Below are 25212 nucleotides of genomic sequence, written 5' to 3' on the forward strand. Positions count from 1 at the left end.
GTAGGATCTTTATGTCCTCGCTGTCCATAGAAGTGGTACCGGAGGATTGGAGGGAGGCGAATGTTGTCCCCATGTTCAAAAAAGGTAGTAGGGATAGTCCGAGTAATTATAGACCAGTGAGCCTTACGTCTGTGGTGGGAAAGCTGTTGGAAAAGATTCTTAGAGATAGGATCTCTGGGCATTTAGAGAATCATGGTCTGATCAGGGACAGTCAGCATGGCTTTGTGAAGGGCAGATCGTGTCTAATAAGCCTGATAGAGTTCTTTGAGGAGGTGACCAGGCATATAGATGAGGGTAGTGCAGTGGATGTGATCTATATGGATTTTAGTAAGGCACTGGACAAGGTTCCACACGGTAGGCTTATTTAGAAAGTCAGAAGGCATGGGATCCAGGGAAGTTTGGCCAGGTGGATTCAGAATTGGCTTTCCTGCAGAAGGCAGAGGGTAGTGGTGGAGGGAGTACATTCAGATTGGAGGATTGTGACTAGTGGTGTCCCACAAGGATCTGTTCTGGGACCTCTACTTTTCGTGATTTTTATTAACGACCTGGATGTTGGGGTAGAAGGGTGGGTTGGCAAGTTTGCAGACGACACAAAGATTAGTGGTGTTGTAGATAGTGTAGAGGATTGTCAAAGATTGCAGAGAGATATTGATAGGATGCAGAAGTGGGCTGAGAAGTGGCAGATGGAGTTCAACCTGGAGAAGTGTGAGGTGGTACAGTTTGGAAGGACAAACTCCAAGGCAGAGTACAAAGTAAATGGCAGGATACTTGGTAGTGTGGAGGAGCAGAGGGATCTGGGGGTACATGTCCACAGATCCTGAAAGTTGCCTCACAGGTGGATAGGGTAGTTAAGAAAGCTTATGGGGTGTTAGCTTTCATAAGTCGAGGGATAGAGTTTAAGAGTCGCGATGTAATGATGCAGCTCTATAAAACTCTGGTTAGGCCACACTTGGAGTACTGTGTCCAGTTCTGGTCACCTCACTATAGGAAGGATGTGGAAGCATTGGAAAGGGTACAGAGGAGATTTACCAGGATGCTGCCTGGTTTAGAAAGTATGCATTATGATCAGAGATTAAGGGAGCTAGGGCTTTACTCTTTGGAGAGAAGGAGGATGAGAGGAGACATGATAGAAGTGTACAAGATAATAAGAGGAATAGATAGAGTGGATAGCCAGCGCCTCTTCCCCAGGGCACCACTGCTCAATATAAGAGGACGTGGCTTTTAGGTAAGGGGTGGGAAGTTCAAGGGGGATATTAGAGGAAGGTTTTTTACTCAGAGAGTGGTTGGTGCATGGAATGCACTGTCTGAGTCAGTGGTGGAGGCAGATACACTAGTGAAGTTTAAGAGACTACTGGACAGGTATATGGAGGAATTTAAGTTGGGGGCTTATATGGGAGGCAAGGTTTGAGGGTTGGCACAACATTGTGGGTCGAAGAGCCTGTACTGTGCTGTACTATGTTCTATGTTCTAAATATAGACAGCATGGAGTAAGTGAGGTGCTCGAGGAATATAAAGAATGTAAAAAGAATCTTAAGAAAGAAATTAGAAAAGCTAAAAGAAGATATGAAGTTGCTTTGGCAAGTAAGGTGAAAATAAATCCAAGGGTTTCTATGGTTATATTAATAGCAAAAGGATAGGGAGGGATAAAATTGGTCCCTTAGAGAATCAGAGTGGACAGCTATGTGTGGAGTCAAAAGAGATTCTGAACAATTTCTTTTCTTCGGTATTCACAAAGGAGAAGGATATTGAATTGTATAAGATAAGGGAAACAGGTAGGGAAGTTATGGAAACTATGATGACTAAAGAAGAGGAACTACTGGCACTTTTAAGGAATATAAAAGTGGATGAGTCTGCAGGTCCTGATAGGATATTCCCTAGGACCTTGAGGGAAGTTAGTGTGGAAATAGCAGGATCTCTGACAGAAATACTTCAAATGTCATTAGAAGCGGGGACGGTGCCGGAGGATTGGCGTATTGCTCATGTTGTTCCATTGTTTAAAAAGTGTTCTAAGAGTAAACCTAGCAATTATCGGCCTGTGAGTTTGACGTCAGTGGTGGGTAAATTGATGGAAAGTATTCTTAGAGATGGTATATGTAATTATCTGAATAGACAGGGTCTGATTAGGAACAGTCAACATGGATTTGTGCGTGGAAGGTCATGTTTGACTAATCTTATTGAATTTTTTGAAGAGGTTACTAGGAAAGCTGACGAGGGTAAAGCGGTGGATGTTGTCTATATGGACTTCAGTAAGGCCTTTGACAAGGTTCCACACGGAAAGTTAGTTAGGAAGGTTCAATCGTTAGGTATTAATATTGAAATAGTAAAATGGATTCAGCAGTGGTTGGATGGGAGACGCCAGAGAGTAGTGGTGGATAACTGTTTGTCAGATTGGAGGCCGGTGACTAGTGGTGTGCCTCAGGGATCTGTACTGGGTCCAATGTTGTTTGTCATATACATTAATGATTTGGATGATGGGGTGGTAAGTTGGATTAGTAAGTATGCAGATGATACTAAGATAGGTGGTGTTGTAGATAATGAAGTAGGTTTTCAAAGTTTGCAGAGAGATTTAGGCCAGTTAGAAGTGTGGGCTGAAAGATGGCAGATGGAGTTTAATGCTGATAGATATGAGGTGCTACATTTTGGTAGGACTAATCAAAATAGGACGTACATGGTAAATGGTAGGGCATTAAAGAGTGCTTTAGAACAGAGGGATCTAGGAATAATGGTGGAATCTCATGTGGATAGTGTGGTGAAGAAAGCTTTTGGCATGCTGGCCTTTATAAATCAGAGCGTTGAGTATAGGAGTTGGGATGTAATGTTGAAATTGTACAAGGCATTGGTAAGGCCAAATTTGGAGTATTGTGTACAGTTCTGGTCACTGAATTATAGGAAAGATGTCAACAAAATAGAGAGAGTACAGAGAAGATTTACTAGAATGTTACCTGGGTTTCATCACCTAAGTTACAGAGAAAGGTTGATCAAGTTGGGTCTTTATAGTGTGGAGCGTAGAAGGTTGAGGGGGACTTGATAGAGGTATTTAAAATTATGAGGGGGATAGATAAAGTTGATGTGGGTAGGCTTTTTCCATTGAGAGTAGGGGAGATTCAAACATGAGGACATGAGTTGAGAGTTAAAGGGCAAAAGTTTAGGGGTAACATGAGGGGGAACTTCTTTACTCAGAGAGTGGTAGCTGTGTGGAACGAGCTTCCAGCAGAAATTAAAGTTAAATTGGATAGCTATATGGACAGGAAAGGAATGGAGGGTTATGGGCTAAGTGCAGGTCGGTGGGACTTGGTGAGAGTAAGAGTTCAGCACGGACTAGAAGGGCTGAGGTGGCCTGTTTCCGAGCTGTCATTGTTATATGGTTATATGACCTTGTTGCTTCTTTGCTTCGCTGCTGTAGACTGTCTGGGAGATTTATCTACCCTAATTTGCCTGAAGATAGCAAACAACTTCTCTTCTTTAATCTGTATACTATGTTACGTACCCCGTAACTGGGTTGCCAAAACAGCAGAAATGGACCACTTAGTTGGAGTCTGGTTTACTAGAAGCTAATAAAGTTTTATTAAAGGAATAAGTAACACAGTACTCTAATCGTAAGGATGTAAATGCAACAGGTTAGCAATGATAATACACACGTGTACACAGAACTAGGGTAACAGGAATCAACCAAGCTCTATCACAGTCTAGGGGTAAAATGGTCGTCTTAAGTGACGCAGAGTTCAGTTCAGCTTAGTACAGTTCGCAGTAATCGCTGTTATGCAGTTGGAGAAAGAGAGAGAGAGAGAAATGCAAATTGGATTCAGCAGACCTCTGATGTTCACAGGTGGTTTCGGGTGGACCCTTTTATGTCTTCCATGGTCACCGACTGTGACCCCTACGCTCCGGATACGACCGTTCTTCCGCGGTGAACCCGGCACCCAGGCAAGGGCGGACACACACACCAGGTTCCCACCGATCGTCCCTTTTCACCCTGTGCGTCTATGGTCGGTTCCCTCAAACCAGACCTCCAACTCCCAACAACTTGTGGGGGCACACTGCTCTTCCAGGGTCTCGTTATCTCATGATCTTGTGGTGTGTGTCGTGCCTTAGCGAACCTGTTCTTTTTATCCCCCTGCTGGGGTATCGCCTGTCCATTAAACTTCAAACAGTTCAGGTTCAAAGCAATCGGTCTGTCAATATCTGAAATATGCTTCTTTCTCGTTAATCTCTCGCTTCTCTCTTATTAGCAGTTTGAATGTTTCTCCATTGTCTCCCTTATCTCTCTCATCAGCATCAATCTTCTGATAACTTGGTTTTTTCATCACAACTGTCCACGACCTTGTTGCTCCTTTGCTTCACTGCTGTAGACTCTGTCCATCTCCTGATTAAATACAGATGCAAAATATCCATTTAAGATCTCTCCCATCTCTTTGGCCCCATGCATAGATGACCACTCTGATCTTCCAGAAGACCAGCTTTGTCCCTAGCTAACTCTTTGCTCTTAATTTACCCGTAAAGCCCTTGGGATTCTCTTTCATCTTGTCTGCTCGAGCAACCTCATGCCTTCGTTTAATCCTCCCTACTTCTTTTGTAACTGTTCTCTTTCATTTCTTATACTCTTCAAGTACCTTATTTTCTCTTTCCTGCCTACAACTGCTATACTCCTCCTTCTGCACTAATGTATAGAGATGCGTAACTGTCTCCTGAGTGATTTCGTTCAAATTCTACTAAACTACAACGTTGATCCAAACATGTATGCAGAAGCTGCATGTAAGAAGATTTCAGGGTTGCTACCCTTGGTGTTCAGGACATATTTGACTGACTCATGAAAAATTAAAATTATTTATAGTTCAGAGGGAAAATTCTCCTGTCACACAATCATAGCTGACACTAAGATTTTTGGTGGTTGTTGAATACCAGGAATGTAGGAGGGCATTAAGGTATTTTTGTTTTAACCAAGATATCTTCAGCTACTCTTTTGACGACCTTTGCTGTATAAAAAGTGAACCTACTTGTTAACGATACCACAGAACTGAGTTCTGCTCACCACTTATTTATGAAGCAACTCCAATCAGTTTTCAATGACCTGGCTATTACTGCTGACATATGCTTAACTGAATAAATGATATCAGCACAGTACAGGGAAATAATCTGCTAGTCTGTAATCATCTGCTTTCCCAATTGCTGAAATCCAATTTTGTGCAAATAGAGGTAAAACAATATGCTAATATCCATAGTATTCCGGGCATAGTAACTGCTCTTTTAGTACTCTTTCAGTAGACTTGATCAACAAGATCTTCATCATTTTGGCAGTACATATGATCTATAAGAGGAAGTCAAATAAAACTCCAGTTTGTTATCCCCCGCGCAGTCCCTGCACTGTTATCAGTAGCAGTGATGTGGTAGAACATCATCACTTGCAGTTTCTAAGTGATGACTGCCTTTTCTAGAACTTGTATTACTCAAACTTCATTGTCTCCATTTCAAATCCTGGAATTCAATGCCTAACCTAATTTTTGCAGAAGCTTAGTTTTTGTTATTTAGTCAGATCTGGCTTACAATTCAGTCATATTCATGTGAGTGTTTGCCTACTAGATCAACACATTTCAACATCTTAAATATTCTCTGCATGTATTATGCAACCATGATTGTCATAGAGACTGTTGTAGTTCAAAGTAGCAAACTGCCATTGCTTTCTCAGGGTAATTATTACGGAGGTACTATAAGTGAAACCATTCCCCATATTTCAAGCACAAAAAAGCAAAAGACTGTCTAAATGACCCTTTCTCCTTTTCTCCATTTTCCTCCCAAATTAGCATTTGGTCCTTGTTATATAGCCCATTTTTGTAGGGGGTGGATGAAGTGAAATGTTGAGAATTTATTGATGCTTAGTTTCGGTTTGGCTGGTGAATGACAAAACATTTTTTCCATCAGTGAGATGGGCAGTAAAGCTATACGCTGTCAGCTTTATAAAAGTTGTTTTAATCTTCGCAATTGAGTTGGTTTTTCAGCTGAGGAACTTGCCAGACATTTTCTCTCATGCTAAAATCGTACAAAGGAACACTGCAAAGCATTTGAGTTCAAGCAACAACTATTGCCGGTCAGCCTCAAGCATCTCAAGGTCTAACTTGATTGTATATATTTAAATGGAGACACAGAGGCTGCAGATGCTGGGATTTGGGACATCTACTTGGATTTTCACCCTCTGGAGGAACTCAGCAGGTTGAACAACGTCTGTTAGGAGTTGGTGGTGAAAAGGAATTGATGCTATTCAATCTGCTAACTTCCGCCAGCAGTTCGTTCTTTGCTTATTTTAAATGACATGTCCTAGAGAACAAAATGAGATTAATATTTGTAATATCATCCATCCATGGCTGCTTTGGAGATGCTGGTGTTTTCCTTGCCTGATTATTTGCTATATCCAAGAACTAATATTTCCATTGAGTAAACAAAGGAAATGAGTACTGTCGTTTCTGTAAGTTGAGATACATCTTGTATTACTTTTCAGTTTTTATGGCCCTGCAAGCCCAAGTGAATGACTTAACTTTAGTTTCAATAAACCAGTTACTACTGGCCACCAAATGTAAATGCCCAGATTATGACTTAAATTTTTTGGCCCAAGTTGGTAAAATTGTAAATTTTCCTTTCTACTCCAATCACTACCTGCATTCTTCAACAGGCACTTTGTTAAACTTTTGCTGATTCCTACATTTGTACTGGACTCAAAAGTTTCATTTTATATCGGCCATCTCCCCAATTCACTCTCAGTCCTGATGTAGGGTTTTGATTCAAGATGTCGACAGTCCCTGTCTGCTTGATCTACTGAGTTCCTCCAGAGGATTGTTACTCCAGATACTAGCATGTGCAGTCTTGTGTTCCTCAAAAAATTCATAACCATTGATGCCAGTTTGTTGCTTGCTCTCATTTTCACATGTCCAATACTGAAACTTAACTTTTTCCTGACCTCCCTATGTATAATATTTTTGAAGGAATTGATAAACAACCAAGTATATAGGCAATCACAGTTTTCTTGACTGCACCTTCTTTCACCCTGCTTCCTTTCTGGACTCCATTCCATTCCAACAGTTTCTCCTGCACCATCGTATCTCTTCTGATGATAAGACTTTTCATACCTGTTCTAACGAAAGGTTTTGGAACTGAAATAGTAGCTCCGTTTCTCTTTCAATGGTATTGCCTTGACTTTGTTTCTTTTTTATTGGTCAGATTTTGAGCTTTGCAGTCTTCCAGATTTTAATGAACTTTTAATTTAATTTTGGCAGTCCAAAAGGATTCAATAGAGGAGAATGTAAATATTTCATGTGAAAATTATATAAACCCATGCCCTCAAGCTTTCACTAAGAAACATACTGTGGAATGCAGGGAGAGGTATCTCTATATTCTTCAAGAGGAAAAATTATAGCATATTTATTCAGCTAAAGTGCAATATAATTCAGGTCAAATTATGTCCTAATAGTTGGGAGGGAAGTAAATGGGAGAATAATTTAGAACTTGTTAATTCATATAACTACATCCTTTGTCAATCTAAGGTTAATCTTAGATAGAGTTGGGAGGTTGAGAGAAGAGAGACAAAGTAAAAAGTAAGTTACTACAGGTGCTGAAAATCTGATGGAACATGAGATGCTGGGGTTATTCTACAGATTAGGCAGTATCCGTGCAGAGGGCAGTGCCCAGAGGGAAACCTTAATGCTAACATCCCAAATACATGACATCTGAGAGTTGTTACGTACCCTGTAACTGGGTTGCCAAACCAGCAGAAATGGACCACTTAGTTGGAGTCTGGATTACTGGAACTAAGAAAGTTTTATTAAAGAAATAAGTGACACAGTACTCTAATAGTAAGGATATAAATGCAACAGGTTAGCAATGAATAAACACACATGTACACAGAACTAGGATCAATCAAGCTCTATCGCAGTCTAGGGGTAAAATGATCAGTCTCAAGTGACACAGAGTTCAGTTCAGTTTCAGTTCACAGTAATCGCCGTCGTGCCGTTGGGGAGAGAGAGAGAGAGAGCGAATGCTGATATTCAAATCGGATTCAACAGACCTTTGATATTCCTCGCAGTTAGCTTTCGGCGTGAGCCCTTTTTAATGTCTTCTGAGGTCACCGACTGTGACCCCCCCCCCCCCCCCCAGTTCCGGATACAACCGTTCTTCTGCGGTGAACCCGGCACCCAGGCAAGGGTGGACACACATACCAGGTTCCCGCTGATCGTACCGTCTCACCCTGTGCATCTATGGTTTGTCCCGCGGCCAGACCTCCAAAACTCCCACCAACTTGGGGCATACCGCACTTCCAGGGTCTCATTATGTCGTGGTGTCTTGCCTTAGCGAACCTGTTCCTTTTATCCCCCTGCTGGGGTATCGCCTGTCCACCAAACTTCAAACAGTTCAGGTTCAAAGCAACCGGTCTCTGACAATACTCGGAACTGTGTCTCCTTTTCGTTAATCCCTCTCGTTTCTCTCTTATTAGCATTTTGAATGTTTCCCCCATTTGTCTCTCGCTTATCTCTCTTATCGGCATCTTTTGATATCTTGGTCACAGAGTGAAGGATCATTAAACTGAAATATTAACTCTACTTTTTTCAATGCAAATGCTTCCTAACTTGCTGAGTAGTCCTAGTATTTGATTGTTTTTGTACTGGTAAAAATAATAGTTCTGTTTGAGCTAAAGGAATAATTTATAAATTGAAAATGAGAATATTTCTACTCAGTGTTTGCTTGTGGTTCAGTTTATATATTATGTTTATATTTTGCTCCTTCGGTCTTTTGGAGATCTTGTAATTGAGCAATATACACCTTCAGGTCTAATTTTCCATTTGAAAGAATCAAACATTTTTGTGTAGAGTTTTACCTTGAGCAATAATCTAATATTAATTGCATTGAAACTCTTTGCTTTTCTTTGGCTGTGCTCATGAAGGCAGGAAATACAATTATAATTTGCATACATCACTTGTATGCACAGTTTTGAGAATTTTGTATGAATTACTAAATATCAGATAGACATTTATTGAATTCACCTTGAAGGCAATGAAATTGATATTTATAATATTCCCCTATTAATATAGTGGAATTCTGAAATTTAGTAAAGAAATAGTATGCTATGATTTTAACAATGCAAGGAGTATAGGAAGTGCTCTGTTTGGTATGCTCCAATACTAATTTCCATCCTCATCCACAATTTTGTCACTTTCATAGGGATTCAGAGCTGAAAGGGATCCTTGTCCTTTTGTCCCTTTTTCAATCATCCATCCTCGTTAGAAAATTGTTACCTCTTCTCACCAATTCCCTTTACATTCAGGATGAAAAACTCTTGAAGGAGAGGTGAAGATTTTCCATTTTTTATAGCTAATAGTCTCCTGCTTATTCACAACCAAAATATCTCAGAGAATAAGCGTACATAGTTAGAGATGATTGTTGATGTTACATAAATTCCATATAGCATGGATTTCAATATTTCTCCCAAAATTGATAAACACTTGAAGAGCAAAGAATAAACTTTCACCGCAGGAAGGTGGTAATGCAGAGTTAAAGCTACAGTCAGAACATCCATAATCTCAAACTTCAAAGTAAATTTACTATCAAGGTGCATAGATGTCACCTTGCGGACATACACAGAAAATCCAAGAAACGCAATATAATTAATGAAAGACTGCATCCAACAGGACAGACCAACAACCAATATGCAAAAGACAACACACTGTGCAAATACATAAGTATGTAAATAAATAAATACTCAGAATCAGGTTTATTATCACCAGCATGTGATGTGAAATTTGTTAACTTAGCAGCAGCAGTTCAATGCAATACCTAATATAGCAGAGGGAAAAAAATGATAAATAAAACAAATAATAATAAATGAACAGGTAAATCAATTACTTATATTGAATAGATTTTTAAAACGTGCATAAACAGAAATACTGTGTATTAAAAAAAGTGAGGGAGTGTCCAAAGCTTCAATGTCCATTTAGGAATTGGATGACAGAGAAGAAGAAGCTGTTCCTGTGTGCCTTCAGGCTTCTGTACCTCCTACCTGATGGTAGCCATGAGAAAAGGGCATGCCCTGGGTGCTGGAGGTCCTCAATGATGGACGCTGCCTTTCTGAGACACTGCTCCCTAAAGATGTCCTGGGTACCTTGTAGGCTAGTGCCCAAGATGGAGATGACTAGATTTATAACCTTCTGCAGCTTCTTTTGGTCCTGTGCAGTAGCCCCTCCATACCAGACAGTGATGCAGCCTGTCAGAATGCTCTCCACCGTACAACTATAGAAGTTTTTGAGTGTGTTTGTTGACACGCCAAATCTCTTCAAACTCTGAATAAAATATAACTGCTGTCTTGCCTTCTTTATAACTACATCCATATGTTGGGACCAGGTTAGATCCTCAGAGATCTTGACACCCAGGAACTTGAAACTGCTCACTCTCTCCACTTCTGATCCCTCTATGAGGATTGGTATGTGTTCCTTCGTCTTACCCTTCCTGAAGTCCACAATCAGCTCTTTCGTCTTACTGATGTTGAGTGCCAGGTTGTTGTTGCTGCAGCACCATTCCACTATTTGGCAAATCTCACTCCTGTACGCCCCTCGTCACCACCTGAGATTCTACCAACAATGGTTGTATCGTCAGTAAATTTATAGATGGTATTTGAGCTATGCCTAACCACGCAGTCATGTGTATATAGAGAGTAGAGCACCCTGAGGTGCGCCTGTGTTGATCATCAGCAAAGAGGATATGCTATCGCCAATCCGCACAGACTGTGGTCTTCAGTTAGGAAGTTGAGGATTCAATTGCAGAGGGAGGTACAGAGGCCCAGGTTCTGCAACTTCTCAATCAGGACTGTGGGAACGATGGTATTAAATACTGAGCTATAGTTGATGAACAGCATCTTGATGTAGGTGTTTGTGTTGTCCAGGTGGTCTAAAACCGTGTGGAGAGCCATTGACATATTGTGGCAATACAGCTGTCCCCCGCTTTTCAAATGTTCACTTTACAAAACCTCGCTGTTAGGAAAGATCTACATTATTTATCTGTTTTCGCTAACAGAAGGTGTTTTCACTGTTACGAAAAAAGGCAGCGCGCACCCCGAGCAGCCAAGCTCCTCCCCCGGAACTGCATTCTAGCCGACATTGCTTAAACACGTGCCTGTGAGCATTTGTGCTTTATGTCAATTTATTTTGAGCATCCGTTAGCAAGATGAGTTCTAAGGTATCGGAAAAGCCTAAAAGAGCTCGTAAGGGTGTTACACTTAGCGTAAAACTAGACATAATTAAGCGTTTCGATCGTGGTGAATGAAGTAAGGACAAAGTGAGTTTGGCTTGTGGAAGTTGACGAAGATAATGTTGAAGAGAATTTGGCATCCTGTGACCAAGAATTGATAAATGAAGAGCTGATGCAATTAGAAGAGGAAAGGATAACAATTGAAATCGAATGCAGTAGCAAACAGACCAAAAGTGAAGTCGTCTAGGAACTGAACATGAAGCAACTGCGTGAGATTTTCGCTGCAATGATTGCAGAAAAGTAGGACTTTAATTTTGAAAGGGTACGTCGGTTTAGGGCATATTTGCAGGATGGTTTAAGTGCTTAGAAAGAACTGTATGATAGAAAAATGCGCGAGGCTAAGCAGTCAAGCAAGCCTTCCACATCAGCCACAGCAGATGACAAACCTCGACCTTCGACATCGAGGCGGGCAGAGATAGAAGAAGATGAGCTGCCTGCTGTACTGGAGACAGGCAATGATGAGATAACACCCCAGTGTCCCACCACCCCAAACCCCGGGCCGCGGACCGATACATTGCCGTGGAGAATGCAGCGGTAGCTGGGATGCACCCAGCACATCTTTAAGAAAAAAAGCCGAAATAAACAAGCTAATTAACTAGGTGCCACCTGGCACGTAATAGTTGGTCCAGATCAGAGGCGATTGCGTCGCCTCTGATCTGGGCCGACATTTACATGCCGGGCGGCACCTAATTAATTAGCTTGTTTATTTTGGCTTTTTTCTTAAAGATGTGCTGGGTACGTCCCAGCTATCGCTGCATGTTTCGCGGATCGGTATCAGTCGGCGGCCTGGAGGTTGGGGACCATTGCACCACCCCAACCTCCGACGACTCAGCCTAACACACCACCATCAGTGTGCTCAGTGCTGTCTTCCCAATTCCGGTAAGTGATACTACACTGTACATGTATTATTTCTACTTTATATCGGCTGTGTATTTTTATGTGTTATTTGGTATGATTTGGCAGCTTCATAGCTTAAAGGTTACTGGAGAGAGTGTTTCTGCCAAGAGCGCTCGCGTGAGATTTTCGCTACGGAGAACAGTGTGGCAATGATTGTAGAGAAGTATTTCTACTTTATATAGGCTGTGTATTCATCATATCATTCCTGCTTTAACTATGTGCTACTGTTATTTTAGGTTTTGTGTGTTATTTGGCATGATTGGGTAGGTTTTTTTTGGGTCTGCGAACGCTCACAAATTTTTCCCATATAAATAAATGGTAATTGCCTCTTCGCTTTACGACATTCCGGCTTACGAACCGTTTCATAGGAACGCTGTACCTTCGGATGGCGGGGGAAACCTGTAGGCAAATTGCAATGGGTCCAGGTGCTTGCTGAGGCAGAAGTTCAGTCTAGTCATAACCAACCTCTCAAAGCATTTCATCACTGTCAATGTGAGTGCTACCAAGCAATGGTTATTAAGGCAGCCCACATTATTCTTATTAGGCACTGGTATAATTGTTGCCTTTTTGAAGCAGGTGGAAACTTCCACCTGTAGCAGTGAGAGGTTCAAAATGTCCTTGAATATTCCCGCTAGATGTTTGGCACAGGTTTTCAGAGCCTTACCAGGTACTGCATCGGGACCTTCCGCCTTGTGAGGGTTCACTCTCTTTAAAGACAGTCTAACATCAGCCTCTGAGACAGAGATCACAGGGTCATCAGGTGCAGCAGGGATCTTAACAGCTATAGTTGTGTTCTGCCTTTCAAAGCGTGCATAGAAGGCATTGAGTCCATCTGGTAGTGAAGCATCACTGCCATTCATACTATTGGGTCTTGCTTTGTAGGAAGTAATGTCTTGCAGACCCTGCCAGAGTTGCCGTGCATCTGGTATCACCTCCAACCTCATTCAAAATTATCTCTTCACCCTTGAAATAGCCCTCCGCAAATCATACCTGTTTTTCTGGTACAGGCCTGGGTTGCCAGACTTGAATGCCACAGATCTGGCCTTCAGCAGATGACATACCTCCCTAGTTCATCTATGGCTGTTGGTTTGGGAACGTACAACAAGTCTTTGTAGGCACACACTCATCCACACAGGTTTTAATGAAGTCGGTAACAACTGCAGCATACTCATCCAGGTTCAAAGCAGCCCTGTAGGTGCTCCTGTGCTTCCCTTGTCCATACCTTCTTGGTCCTCACTGTTAGTGCTGCAGTCTTCAATCTCTGCCTATACTCAGGGAGTAGAAGTACAGCTAGGTGCAATAAATGTTGAAAATGTGAGATGAAGGATCCTTGAAAGTGCGTCCTTAGGTTGTGGGAACAGTTCAGTGATGGTGCAAGTGCAGCAGAATGAGGTTATACCTCTGGTTCAAGAGCCTGATGGTTGTGGGGGAGGGGGGGGGTTAATAATTGTTCCTGAATCTGGTAGTGTGGGTCCTGACGTTCCTGTACCACCTTCCTGATGAAGAGAGCATGGCGCGGGAGGTGGGGGTGGGAGTCCTTGATGAATGTTACTGCCTTTCTGTGACAGCACTCTGTGTAGATATGCTTAAATGTGGGGAGGGCTTTACTTGTGATAGACGGGGCCGTAATTCTGTTTGAGGGCATTGATCCAGGCTGTGATGCGACTAGTCAGTAGACTCTCCACCACACATCTGTAAAAGTTTGTTAAAGTTTTGGATGTCATGCTGAATCTTTGCAAACTTCTAAGGAAGTCGAGGCGCTGCTATGCTTTCTTTGTAACGGAACTAACATGCTGAACCTTGGACAGATCCTCTGAAATGATGACACCAAGGAATTTAAAGCTGCTGACCTTCTCCACCTCTGGTTCCCTCGATGAGGACTGGCTCTTGGGCCTCCAGTTTCCTCCACCTGCAGTCAATAATCAGTTCTTTGGTCTAGCTGACCTAGAATGAGATGTTGTTGGTGTGGCACCACTCAGCCAGATTTTCAATTTCACTCCTACGTCCTGATTCGTCAACATCTTTGATTCGGCCAACGACTGTCGTATCATCAGCAAGCTTAAGTATGGCATTGGAGCTGTGCTAAGCCTCACGGTTATAAGTGAGTAGAGAAGGGGGCTAACACATAGCTTTTTGAGGCACCTGTGCTGATGGAGATTGTGGAGGAGATGTTATTGCCTGTATGAACTAACTGGGGTCAGCAAGTGAGGAAATCATATTAGATGGTGGAGCAAGCTTAAAATTGCAAGGTAATTAAGTGTTCCTCAGTTCATGTATTCAAAATATTCAACTACTTAAGTATAATTTTAAGATAACTGCTTTAAGGAGAGAAACTTTCTTACCCTGTGATCTTGGCAGATGCCTCTTCCCTCAAGATTTATCTCCAACCAGTAAACCTGATGTTTGTAACTCAAAGCCCTGACATTTAGCGGCTGCATTTCAGAGTATCCTTTTATTTATACATGAGCTGGTGAATCAAAGCTTTCAATCTAGAATATGACATGCCACAGTTCAAAAATATCTTTTAAAGTAAAATTTCATGAGAGCTCTTGTGAGCTATAGTCTGAAATATACAATCTACTTAGTAACTTCAAATTAATTACACTTGATAGTTTGATTGATTACCTTAACAAAAGCATCAAAAAGTGAGGTGTCGAAGGTGATCTGCACAACTATTCAAAAAAAAAGGTATCTCGTGGTTAATATTTTATTATTTGTAACAAATTGGAATTTCAAATCCCATGTGGTGTCAGTCAAGTTAAAATACCATTTTTGTGTACACTCTGTGACAATGAATAAGTAGTCTGTCAGGAAGCATTTCTCAAATTATGTTATTTAGGAAAATGAGAAACTTTTAGTATTGATGTAATATGTTCATGAATAGCTTTTTAAATTTTTTCCAAATGTGATGAGAATACACATAAATTAAGATGTTTGCTGGCCTGGGCTAGCAACAGTGGCATCAGCAGTTGGTCTGCCACCTGTCCTCAGGGGAGGGAGAGATAAGGAACAATGAAGCAGCATTTGGAGCTGTTAATGAAGGAGCCATCAGTCTGGGTATTGTCAAGATCGGCTCCCCCTTTGAACCCTGAACTGTTTGAAGTGATGGACAGGCGATACCCCAGCAGGGGGATAAAAAGGGACAGGTCCGCTAAGGCAGGACACACGACACCCGAGGTAACGAGACCCTGGAAGCAGTGCGCCTCTCACAAGTCGGTGGGAAGTACCGGGCCATAAACGCACAGGGTGGAAAGGTACGATCAGCGGGAACCCGGTGTGTGTCCACCCTCACTTGGGTGCACGAGTTCACTGCAGAGGATCGACCGCATCTGGAGGAGGGGTCACAGTCGGTGACCCCAGGTGACATCACAAAGGACTCGCCCGAAAGCTGCTTATGAGAAATATCGCAGGTCTGTGAATGGAAGCCGTTTTGGAATGATCATTCGTTCTCGTTCTCTCTCTCCTTCCCCCCACATTGTCCATCGCCATGGCAACGATTACTGCAAACTGAACTAAATTGAACTGGACTTTGTGTCACTTTGAAATTGGTCATTTACCCCTAGACAATGATAGAGCTTGATTGATGCTGTTATCTTAATTCTGTGCACATGTGTGTTTTATCATTGCTGACCTGTTGCACTTATTATCCTTTCGATTACTGTGTTGCTTGTTTCTTTAATAAAACTTTCTTAGTTCTAGTAATCCAGACTCCAACTGAGTGATCCATTTCTGCTGGTTTGGCAACCCAGTTACGGGGTACGTAACACAAAAAAATACTAAGACTTGAGTGAAAATTAGGAGAACTCGTAGCTGTTATTTATCTGGGAAGTGACACTTAACTGTAGTTGTCCAGTCATTATAGCTTCAGGGTGTGCTTTATTATGTTTTCCTACCTTTCATTTGAACTGCTCACAACATATTACTACATCTGTTGATGTGCTGTAGCAGCCAGATTTAGTAAATATTTCTGATACTGACTGACATGAGGTATATGCCACAGACAATCTATCACAAGAAAATTGGAGTAGGCCCACCAGGTCTCCTGCTCTCTCTGAACTCCACTCATTTGCATTCTCACTTCATTTAAATAACAACTACCTTGCAGTTTCTCTTACCTAAGTGCATTATTATTAACTTGTACGTCCCTGCATTAAGCACCACTTGCCAAGTGTTAGTTACAAAGAAATTTTCTTCTGAGGCTTCAGACACTGAGGGAAAACCTGACACAAGTACATCAAATTATGAGGGGCCTACACAGGGTAGATAGTTGGTCTTTTTCCCCCAAAAGGGAAATACCAAAGAGAGAGCATAGCTTTAAGATGAAGGTGGGGGTGGAGTTTGAGATTTGAGACAATTATTTTTGTTTAAACACAGAATGGTAAGTGCCTCGAAGATACTGTCAGAGAAGGTGGTAGACGTAGACAGAACAGGCAAGGAATGCAGAACAGTCATGGTCAGTGCAGTCGTGATAGACTGGAGGACCTATTCCTGTGCAATGCTATGTTCTATACCTATAGAAACCCCTACCGATTGTTTCAATACTACACATAAATTTTCTTCCAAAATCAATTTTCTCCTTTCTTACAAGATCTTTTTTGCTGCTGGGTCCCTGCTGTTCAATTTAACATTATCCTCGACCTACTTTTTGACCCACAGGCTGTCTCTCCTCTTCTTTCTAATTAGGATAAGCTCCAACTAACTGTTTTGGACCTGCCCTTTGAATATCTTTCACTGTTCATCTACTGTCCTGTCTCTTTTTGCTAATTTTTCCAGTCCATTTTGGGCAACTCTGCCATCATACCATTATAAATGCCCTTACTTTAGTTAGGTTAACCTATTAATTCAATGTATCAATTATCAGGAGCCAAAAGTCAAGCAATCTGCAGTGATGGATTAGTGACTAGGCTGATTACCCTCATAGATTTTGTAAGTCTTCAGCTGTTACTGTATTCCAACATTTTTTTTCTTTTTTTTCTTGCACTTTGGAAGGGTATGATGTATTAAAAAGAAATGAATTTTATCTCTCCCTTTCTAGTTAGATCTACGAATCTTCCTTTGAAGTATTTCTTCACATTAGATGTGTTTTGTTCTGCACAATTCCAAATTTAGAAGAATTAATCAGATTTCTAAACTCTAAACAATAAACCCTACAAGGTAACATTTACTTATTTAGCGATACAGTGCGGAGTAAGTCCTTCGGAGCAACACCACCTTAGCACAGCCCAATGAAGTCTAGTCTAATCATAGGACAATTTGCGGTGACCAAGTAACCTACCCAATATGTCTTTGTGGGAGGAAACCAGAGCACCTCGGGAAAACCCATGCATTTCACAGGGAGGACATACAGAGATCCCTTACAGAACTTTGCTGGAATTGAACTTGGAACACACACCCTGTGCTGTAATAGCTAATCACTACGCTGCTAGATATTTACAGCAGAAAAGATAGCTATCAGGGAGGGGCAGTGTATGCAACCAAAAATCACTGAATTGCTCCTGTACTGGAGTGCTTGAAATGCATTGGGAGTTGGGCCTTGCCCCTTCTGAATTTGTAAATTCTAAAGCGAGGTCAGAATTTGGTTTGAATCTCAAATGAAGGGTCTGCTTGCATGTTGTTTATCCTTCACAGCCAAGAGTCATACAGATTGAGTCAGCGTGAAAATTGGTTTTGCTGCTGTTTGCTACAAGTAGGAATAGGAATGGGATCATTTGAATTGTAGGGTGAAATTTTAAAGTTTTGTGTAAAAACACATGGGATTATTCTTGTGGTTCTATTTCAATGTCTTTGGATGTTTTGGAGGCTGCAAGTGCCACAGGTATTTTGCACTCATTTCTCAAATCAAGTTATTACTGTTCCACTGGTTAATTAAAGCTATTTAAAAAAAGTCAAAGTGAGATGCAATGTTTTTGGTTTTTTAACCTTTTTTACAAGATGTATAACAAGGCCCTGCTTTAAAAAAAAAATTAGAGTTGGAATAACAGACAATGGACTCTAATTATTTTCTTTAAGAATAGGGTTTGAATGACTGTATATTTGCTTCAAAAATGCTCAGATTTTGATATCCTTTTACTCCCACCTGATTTGGATATACACAGCACTGGATGTTTGCCCTCATATAGGAACACTAAAGGGAGGTGTTCTAATCCAGTGCAGTTTATTAAGTATTTTTAAAATACTCAAAATCCTTAATAAGTTTGTCCTGTGATAATATGCATGCGCCCACCATTCTTGCAATGGTAAATGAGACTAATGTTATCAATACTCCCTGTTTCCAGATCGGCAGCCTACAGTTTCCACCTAAAAAGATATTTGGTAACCGGGATGAAAGAGTAATTGCTGAGAGACAATCCCATTTAGAGGTAAGTCTGATGCAGTATTTTGACTCAAAACATGACAACTCCTTTGCCTCCACTGAATCTCTCTCTGCTGTGTATATTCAATTCCCTTATGAAAATTGTTAGCAAATCTATTTACATTGTACTTTTTTTTTGGCGTGTGCCTGCGTGCATGCGTCTGTGATGAGGTCTTTTTCATGGCTTTTTACAAGGCGCAGAGCGAGAGAGAGAGAGAGAGAGACTGTGTGGCATGCCACTCCTCACACAGACATTTTCGCAGTATTTTTCCCTTTATTTTACGAGGTCGAGTTGCGATCTCGACACTCAACCCGGCAGGGATGGAAAGCGTACTTGGAAGTGGACCCGACTGGTTTCGAACCCGGGAACCTCCGCTCCTGGGTCCGGCGCTAATGTCATAACGCCACCAGCCGGCCCTTACATAGCACTTTCATGAGTACATTCCAGCAGTAATCCTTCAGAGCAGGAGTTCCCAATTTTCTTTTTTAATGCCATGGACCAATACCATTAAGCACGTGGTCCGTGGACCCCAAGTTCGGAACCCCGGCTTCAGAGGATTTTACACTATGAAATCACACAGTATGTGAGTTTACTCTATCCCTAAGGAGTATTTCATTGCACAAAAAAGTTGTCAACATTTTTCTGTTAATTATTTAGCTGTTTACCCAAGTTGTGTTCACTTGTTACTGATTCTCTTGCCAATTCAAAATTTGATTTTTACACATGAAATGATTAACATGCTTCCTGTACATTTCTTGCAGAAATACCTCAGGAACTTTCTCACATTGATTTTGAAGTCCCCAACTTCACCATTGAACCTATCCAAGGAGGATTTTACACTGTCCAAGCACACCCTATGTGAGTTTACACCATTCTTCAGGAAAGGAGTTTTTGACTTCAGTAGTCATGGGACTGGATAAATAAATATGACAACATGTAAATCTTAAAGTACCAGGACCAAAAGCAGTGCCTTTTCTATATCCAACTAAATCTTTTAAATATGCAGAGAGATTATTTTATGAAGAGCATTTCAGTTTCCTTTTTATTTAATATTGAAAAGTACCAAAAGTACCACTATATAGTTAAAGATAATGTGCATGTACAGTAATAAACTCCTTTTCACTATATTCCTCCAGCATCCACTGACCAAAACTCTCCAGCAACTAAATGCAGAGGCTTACATTGTAAATATTTGCACTAAACCTGTTAAAAATGATTTTGTGCCTCAGTTCTACTGTTTACCGAGATTACACTTAAAGATCACTGAGATTCTTTCATTATAATTATTTATAAATAATTGATTTTATCCTCACCAACATTACAGAGTTCAATTTCAAGATAATTTTTGTTCAGAAATGATATTACATGTTCATTACAGGTCTGTAGTGACATTTCCATACAAAATAAAAGATAGATTTTGGTCCATTGGATTCAAAATAACAACAACTGTTCTAAGCATGTGCAACTGTGGGTGTTAACAGTGGTGTGGTATAATATAGGTCCTCCTTCCATTTCTGCTGTTTTCTATTTGATCTCCCGAAAAAGTGGTAATGTTGAAGTAAGTAGAAAGCTCACCTCGACATGAGTCCATGGCCTTTGCAACTATCGTAATGAAGCAATCTCTTGATTCAGCAACGAGTGTCCTAAGTCGTCTACCTGTAGCCAAGCATTTGTTACACTGAGTTTGCATTACATTTCAAAAAACATACATGTTAAAACAGATTTTCTAGTACTTAAACTTCATCACGAAGTAAGTGTAAAATTTTACACACTCATTTAGCACTGTGTAATTGCACTATAATAGCACTGTGTATTTAAAATTACTGCAGATGCAGATAAGTTTCAGCATTTTTTTTATATCTATTTCAAGTTATCAGGGCAGGTAGTTGCAGTAGAGTGAGTAGTGTAAATGTTGTTACCTTGTTATTTTTCCTTCTGTTAAAGATCCTGCATAGTTTGTCACATTGAGGTCAAAGTAGATCAGAGTAACAATGCTTAATAGTTAAAGATTATGCAGAAATTAACAATCGTACCTGCACAGTTAGCCGAATTTAAAAACCAGTCTGATCCTTTGGATGTATAATATTATTTCAATTTAAAACTTGATTATAGCTAAACTTCCATTCAATAATATCTAACAAGAGATTTATATGAGTGGGACGGTATTACTTGACAAATATAAGCACAATGTAATATTTTTTAATGACATTTGAACTCATTAAGCAAAGCTACAGAATACATGTTTCTAAGATCAGACAGCAAAATTGATTTGAGGGTTCAGGTTGAATAACCTTTCAGCAGAATGAAAAAATTGAACCATGTCAGCAATAAATTAGGCCTTTGATTCTGTACTTCCTAACTTGTTCTCCAGCTACAAAACAATGCCAAACCATTTCTCTCTTTTAGTTAATGTAAATTTAACAGTGTGATAGCCGCTGACATTCCCCACAGCTTTAATTAACAACACACATTTATTTGTATTATACCTTTTAAAGTGGGAAAATAGCCCAAGGCACTGAACCTGAAGACACTTGCCAAGGTATTTCCTTCAGTGAGTTTGCAGCACTCCATTCTACTGCATTACTAAGATGCCCTGTAGGCCAGGATAAGTCACAGCGAAACTGAGGCTCAAGCAAAACAAGCTTGAATGAAAGGGAATCGATAAGAACTATAAGAAAAATGGAAAAAGGGAGCTCATACAGTAGATTTGCTAGCCATCTTCCCTCCACTGGTAATTTTCTGCACCACACCATATTATAGAATCCAGTTCTCTGGTCTCAGAACTAATTGGACCTGGGGCAGCTCCACCCATGGGATACCCCTAACCTTGGAGAAAAGCTATAACTTCTTTTCCAGTAATATTTGAATACTATTAAAAATGAAGAAAGTAATTTAAAATAAAGATGATGTTAAGTTTTTTTTGTAAGCAACCTGTGTTTTTGCCCTGTGTTCCACATTGAAATTAGAGGCCAGGTTCAGGTGTAAGATCAGGTGTTGTTTCCCTAGTACAATACTATCAATAACAGCTGGAACAATTCAATGAAATGTGTTGATGTAATTAAACTGGTGTTCTTGTCCTGTATATTACTCCATTCAGTTTACAAAGCCTCATACTCCAGCACCTTAGTGTTTTAGAATCCTTAATCATGTAACATTTTCACACTTACTTGAAACACTAATTAATCTGTAATCTGTATTATTCTTCACGATTTTTCTAGTTCTTTTGGTGCCTAGTTAGTTGCTGGGGATATTTACTTAGTGGATCTGAGGCCACAATCTATGCATTTTTATTAGAGGCAACATACCAAAGTCTGAAATAATTTGACTAAAGATATCATTTGCAACAAATGTTATTTCCCTCACCACTTGGTCCAAAATAGGCACAAATATATATTCAGACAATGGTTGCTTCCTTGACATAACATCATATGCTTTGCAATAATTCAGGTACTTACAGATAGTTTGTATCAAAACAAAATCTTCCTGTTGTGCATGTTGGAAAAACACAGTTTATTCTGGTATGGAATAATATTCATGTTTATTAAAACCATCACAAAATCCAGGTCTAGGTACCCATTTGAAAATTATTACAGTAAATAAGAAAGGAGCAATTCAATTTTACAACAACTTGCATCTGTAACATACCTTTAACATGGTAAAGTGCTCCAGGTATTTCATTGAAGCATTTTTTAATGTTGAATGGTTGAAAGCACAATTTAACTTCTGTCTAAGTGGAATTTGTACTGAAATCCGAATCCAAAGGAAATAACATTCACATAAGGAAAATTTTGCCCCAGGGAGATCTGTTAAATACAGGTTATTTCCCAATTTTTCTAATGTCCTGATCGTAAAGAGGATGGTGGAAACAAGCCAAAGGTGTTTTTGAACTGATTTCTTTTCCACTACGTTGCATACAACAAATGGATGTTGTGATTCTGGTTTTGACATGCTTTGTGCAACCAAATTAGTGAATAACTATTGCTTCTTAGAGGTTTCATTTGAGCAGAACTACACGGAACTGCTGCTTCACAGTACATGTAGGTGGGGACAATCATAAACCAGTTATACTGGTTTTAATATTTCTACTTGGCTACGGGGTAAACTTAACAGTCTAGGAAACACTACTCGTATTTCCAAGTACAATATGTACAGTTTTGTAAGTTTTTTTTTGTAGTAACTGGGAACGTAATGCTACCGTGATGTTCAGTGATGTAATTTGTACACCATGTAAATAAGCATAAATAATGCAAATTTCAGCCTGATTCTGCACCTAATTGTGTAATCATTTATAATTTATAACTGCATCGGAAGCACTTTGTGTATGTTTTATAGTGTTTTAAAATCGCTATTTGTAAAGTAAACTCACTGACCTCAAATAAAATGTTAAGGTGAACAGCTGTGCTGCATTTTACTTATGCGCATCAAGCTAAAAGCTTCATTTATGAAGAAACGTCATTTTAGATGTTTGGAAACAGGACTCATTTTTTCATGGGACAAATAGAACATTGATGCATAGATTTTCCGTGTCAGTACCGTATGTATCAAATGATTACCTACCCAGGGCACGAAGGTTCAGTTATTGCTGTTATATTCTCTGAGAAATAGAAATAAATGTTATTCCTGAAGTTGCTGTATTGTCAGTCACCCTCATTGTGGTGTTTCCCAGGCTGGTAATCATCAGTATTAGCAACCTTGCCATCTTAACTGGGAGCATTATAATTAATTTATTAAATCATGATGAAGGTGGCAGAGTTTACCATCAAAACTTTGGTTTAAATCAATACCTGTAACCAGCTGGAAGCTTGAAAAGAATATATTCATCATATACGTTGGGAAAACACTAGATCCGTTTCTAATCTATTAAATATTTCTTACATTTCATAAATCTACTACATTAACTATTGATCATCCCAATGTTTCATGGAATAAAGGCAGTGATTTAGAACTTGTGATACTGACTGCAGGTTGTTGTGAGTTATAAAAGTAGAACTGACATACTGGAGAATCAAGTTTCACTTAGTTGGAACCCACCTAGTAGTTAGCAATTTGTTGTTTCCATAGTAACAATATAGTTACAGTAATACACTGCAAGAAGCTACAAGGACATCTTCAGCAACATAGGATAGGGGTAGACACAGGAAATCACCACCATGTTCCCTTTCAAATCCCACACTATTCTGATCAGAATAATATTGTCTCTCCTCAGGCACTGGATCAAATGTAGCTTGAAAGCATCCAGGACAAAGCAGCCTGGTAGATTGACACCATCCTGATCATTCAGTCCTTCACTCAAGAGCAAACCATCTGCAACATCACCTCAAGCCTGTAATCCCCTTCACCAGTGAGCAGGGCTAGAAGTGTACTTCCAAATCACACGTTTCCTTTTCCCTCATCGTCATGAAATCCAAATTGCAGAACTTCCTACCAGCAACTACAGTGGTTCACAGTAAAAATTTGCCAACGTTTTCTCAAGGATACTTAAAGATAGTCACCAAATTCTGGTCTTGTTTGTGATGCTCGTATACTGTAAATGAAAACAAAAGGATGGCCAAGTGCTAGCCCCATGTGTAACTCCTACATCCCATGAATCAGTGTAAATCAGAAATGCGTCTAATTTATTAAAAATTGCAGTTATGCCATATTGCACTTTCGCAGTCTCAGCAGGTTCCAAACTACTTCACAGATGGTTAATACCATGTAGTCATATATTAATAAATATTGAATACATGGCAGGCAATTTTCATGCAGCATATTCTTAGTCAGCAATGAGATAAATGCATTGCATTGGTTATGAGGTCAAAAATTGTCAGAATCTTCAGAAGACCTTCCCTGCTTTCTCGGAAACGAGAAAAAGTGCAGACGCTGGAAATCCAAGCAACACACACTCGGCCCAAACCTCGACTGTACTCTTTTCCATAGACGCTACCTGGCCTGCTGAGTTCCTCCAGCAATTCGTGTGCGCTGCTTTCTCAGGATGGAACTTCAAGCCCACCTGAGAAAGCAGGCAGGTTCTCTGTTTGAAATCTCTTCTGAAAAGTGACACTTCTAATACTCTGTTAGTACAGCTTGCAGGAAATACCCAAAGTTCCAGCAAGAAACCACCTGATTAAATTGTATTAGTCCATGCTGACAAAAAATAGTTTAAAATCTTCCTAATGGAGCTCACCTTTATTCCACTAAAAGCGAAAAGAATCCTAATGGAGCTCACCTTTATACAAAGATTATTTACAGATACAGATATTTTGTTAACTGGATATTTAAAAATCCATTGTGAAACTAATATACTTCCTTAGCTTGCATTGGAAAGAAAGTATGGTAAAAGGTAGGAAATGTGGCTGGAGCTAGACACCTTCAATTTTTCTTAGTGATCTACAAAGTGACATCGACAGGTCAAGAAAAAGGTACCTTCATGAAATCTTAACCATTGATTGGTAAATGACAGAGTCCAAACTAATGCTTTAAATTTATAAAATGCAGAAACAAAAATAAAATGCAAGAACACTTAAATGTTAGAAGTAACTGCAATAGAATATTTATATTAATAGCATGTGGAGGTACTGAATAGGGGAATTTTTATTAAAACAATGCATTGCTCATGCATTCATTTTCTTTCTATATGTAGAATGAACCTTTAACTAGAATTTTTGCTTCGTAATCTTTCCTGAGTAGCTCTTTATTCTCT

General features: G+C 40.0%; 1 protein-coding gene across 9 annotated transcripts in view; it reads left to right on the top strand.

Moving 5' to 3' along the window:
* kif16ba (kinesin family member 16Ba) overlaps window positions 1-25212 on the top strand; it is a 231279-nt gene that overhangs the window by 155027 nt on the left and 51040 nt on the right. For 5 of the 9 annotated variants that reach the window (XM_072265457.1, XM_072265458.1, XM_072265461.1 and 2 more), the window contains 2 exons: window positions 18453-18536; window positions 19292-23100. In XM_072265457.1, the coding sequence (XP_072121558.1) occupies window positions 18453-18536; window positions 19292-19450 (243 nt within the window). In that variant the 3' untranslated portion in view covers window positions 19451-23100. Of the gene's footprint in view, window positions 1-18452; window positions 18537-19291; window positions 23101-23736; window positions 25191-25212 lie in introns of those variants that run through there. The other 4 variants (XM_072265464.1, XM_072265466.1, XM_072265463.1 and 1 more) reach the window with 2 other exon arrangements.

Source organism: Mobula birostris, chromosome 8 (genome assembly GCF_030028105.1).
Source record: "Mobula birostris isolate sMobBir1 chromosome 8, sMobBir1.hap1, whole genome shotgun sequence".
Taxonomy (NCBI): domain Eukaryota; kingdom Metazoa; phylum Chordata; class Chondrichthyes; order Myliobatiformes; family Myliobatidae; genus Mobula; species Mobula birostris.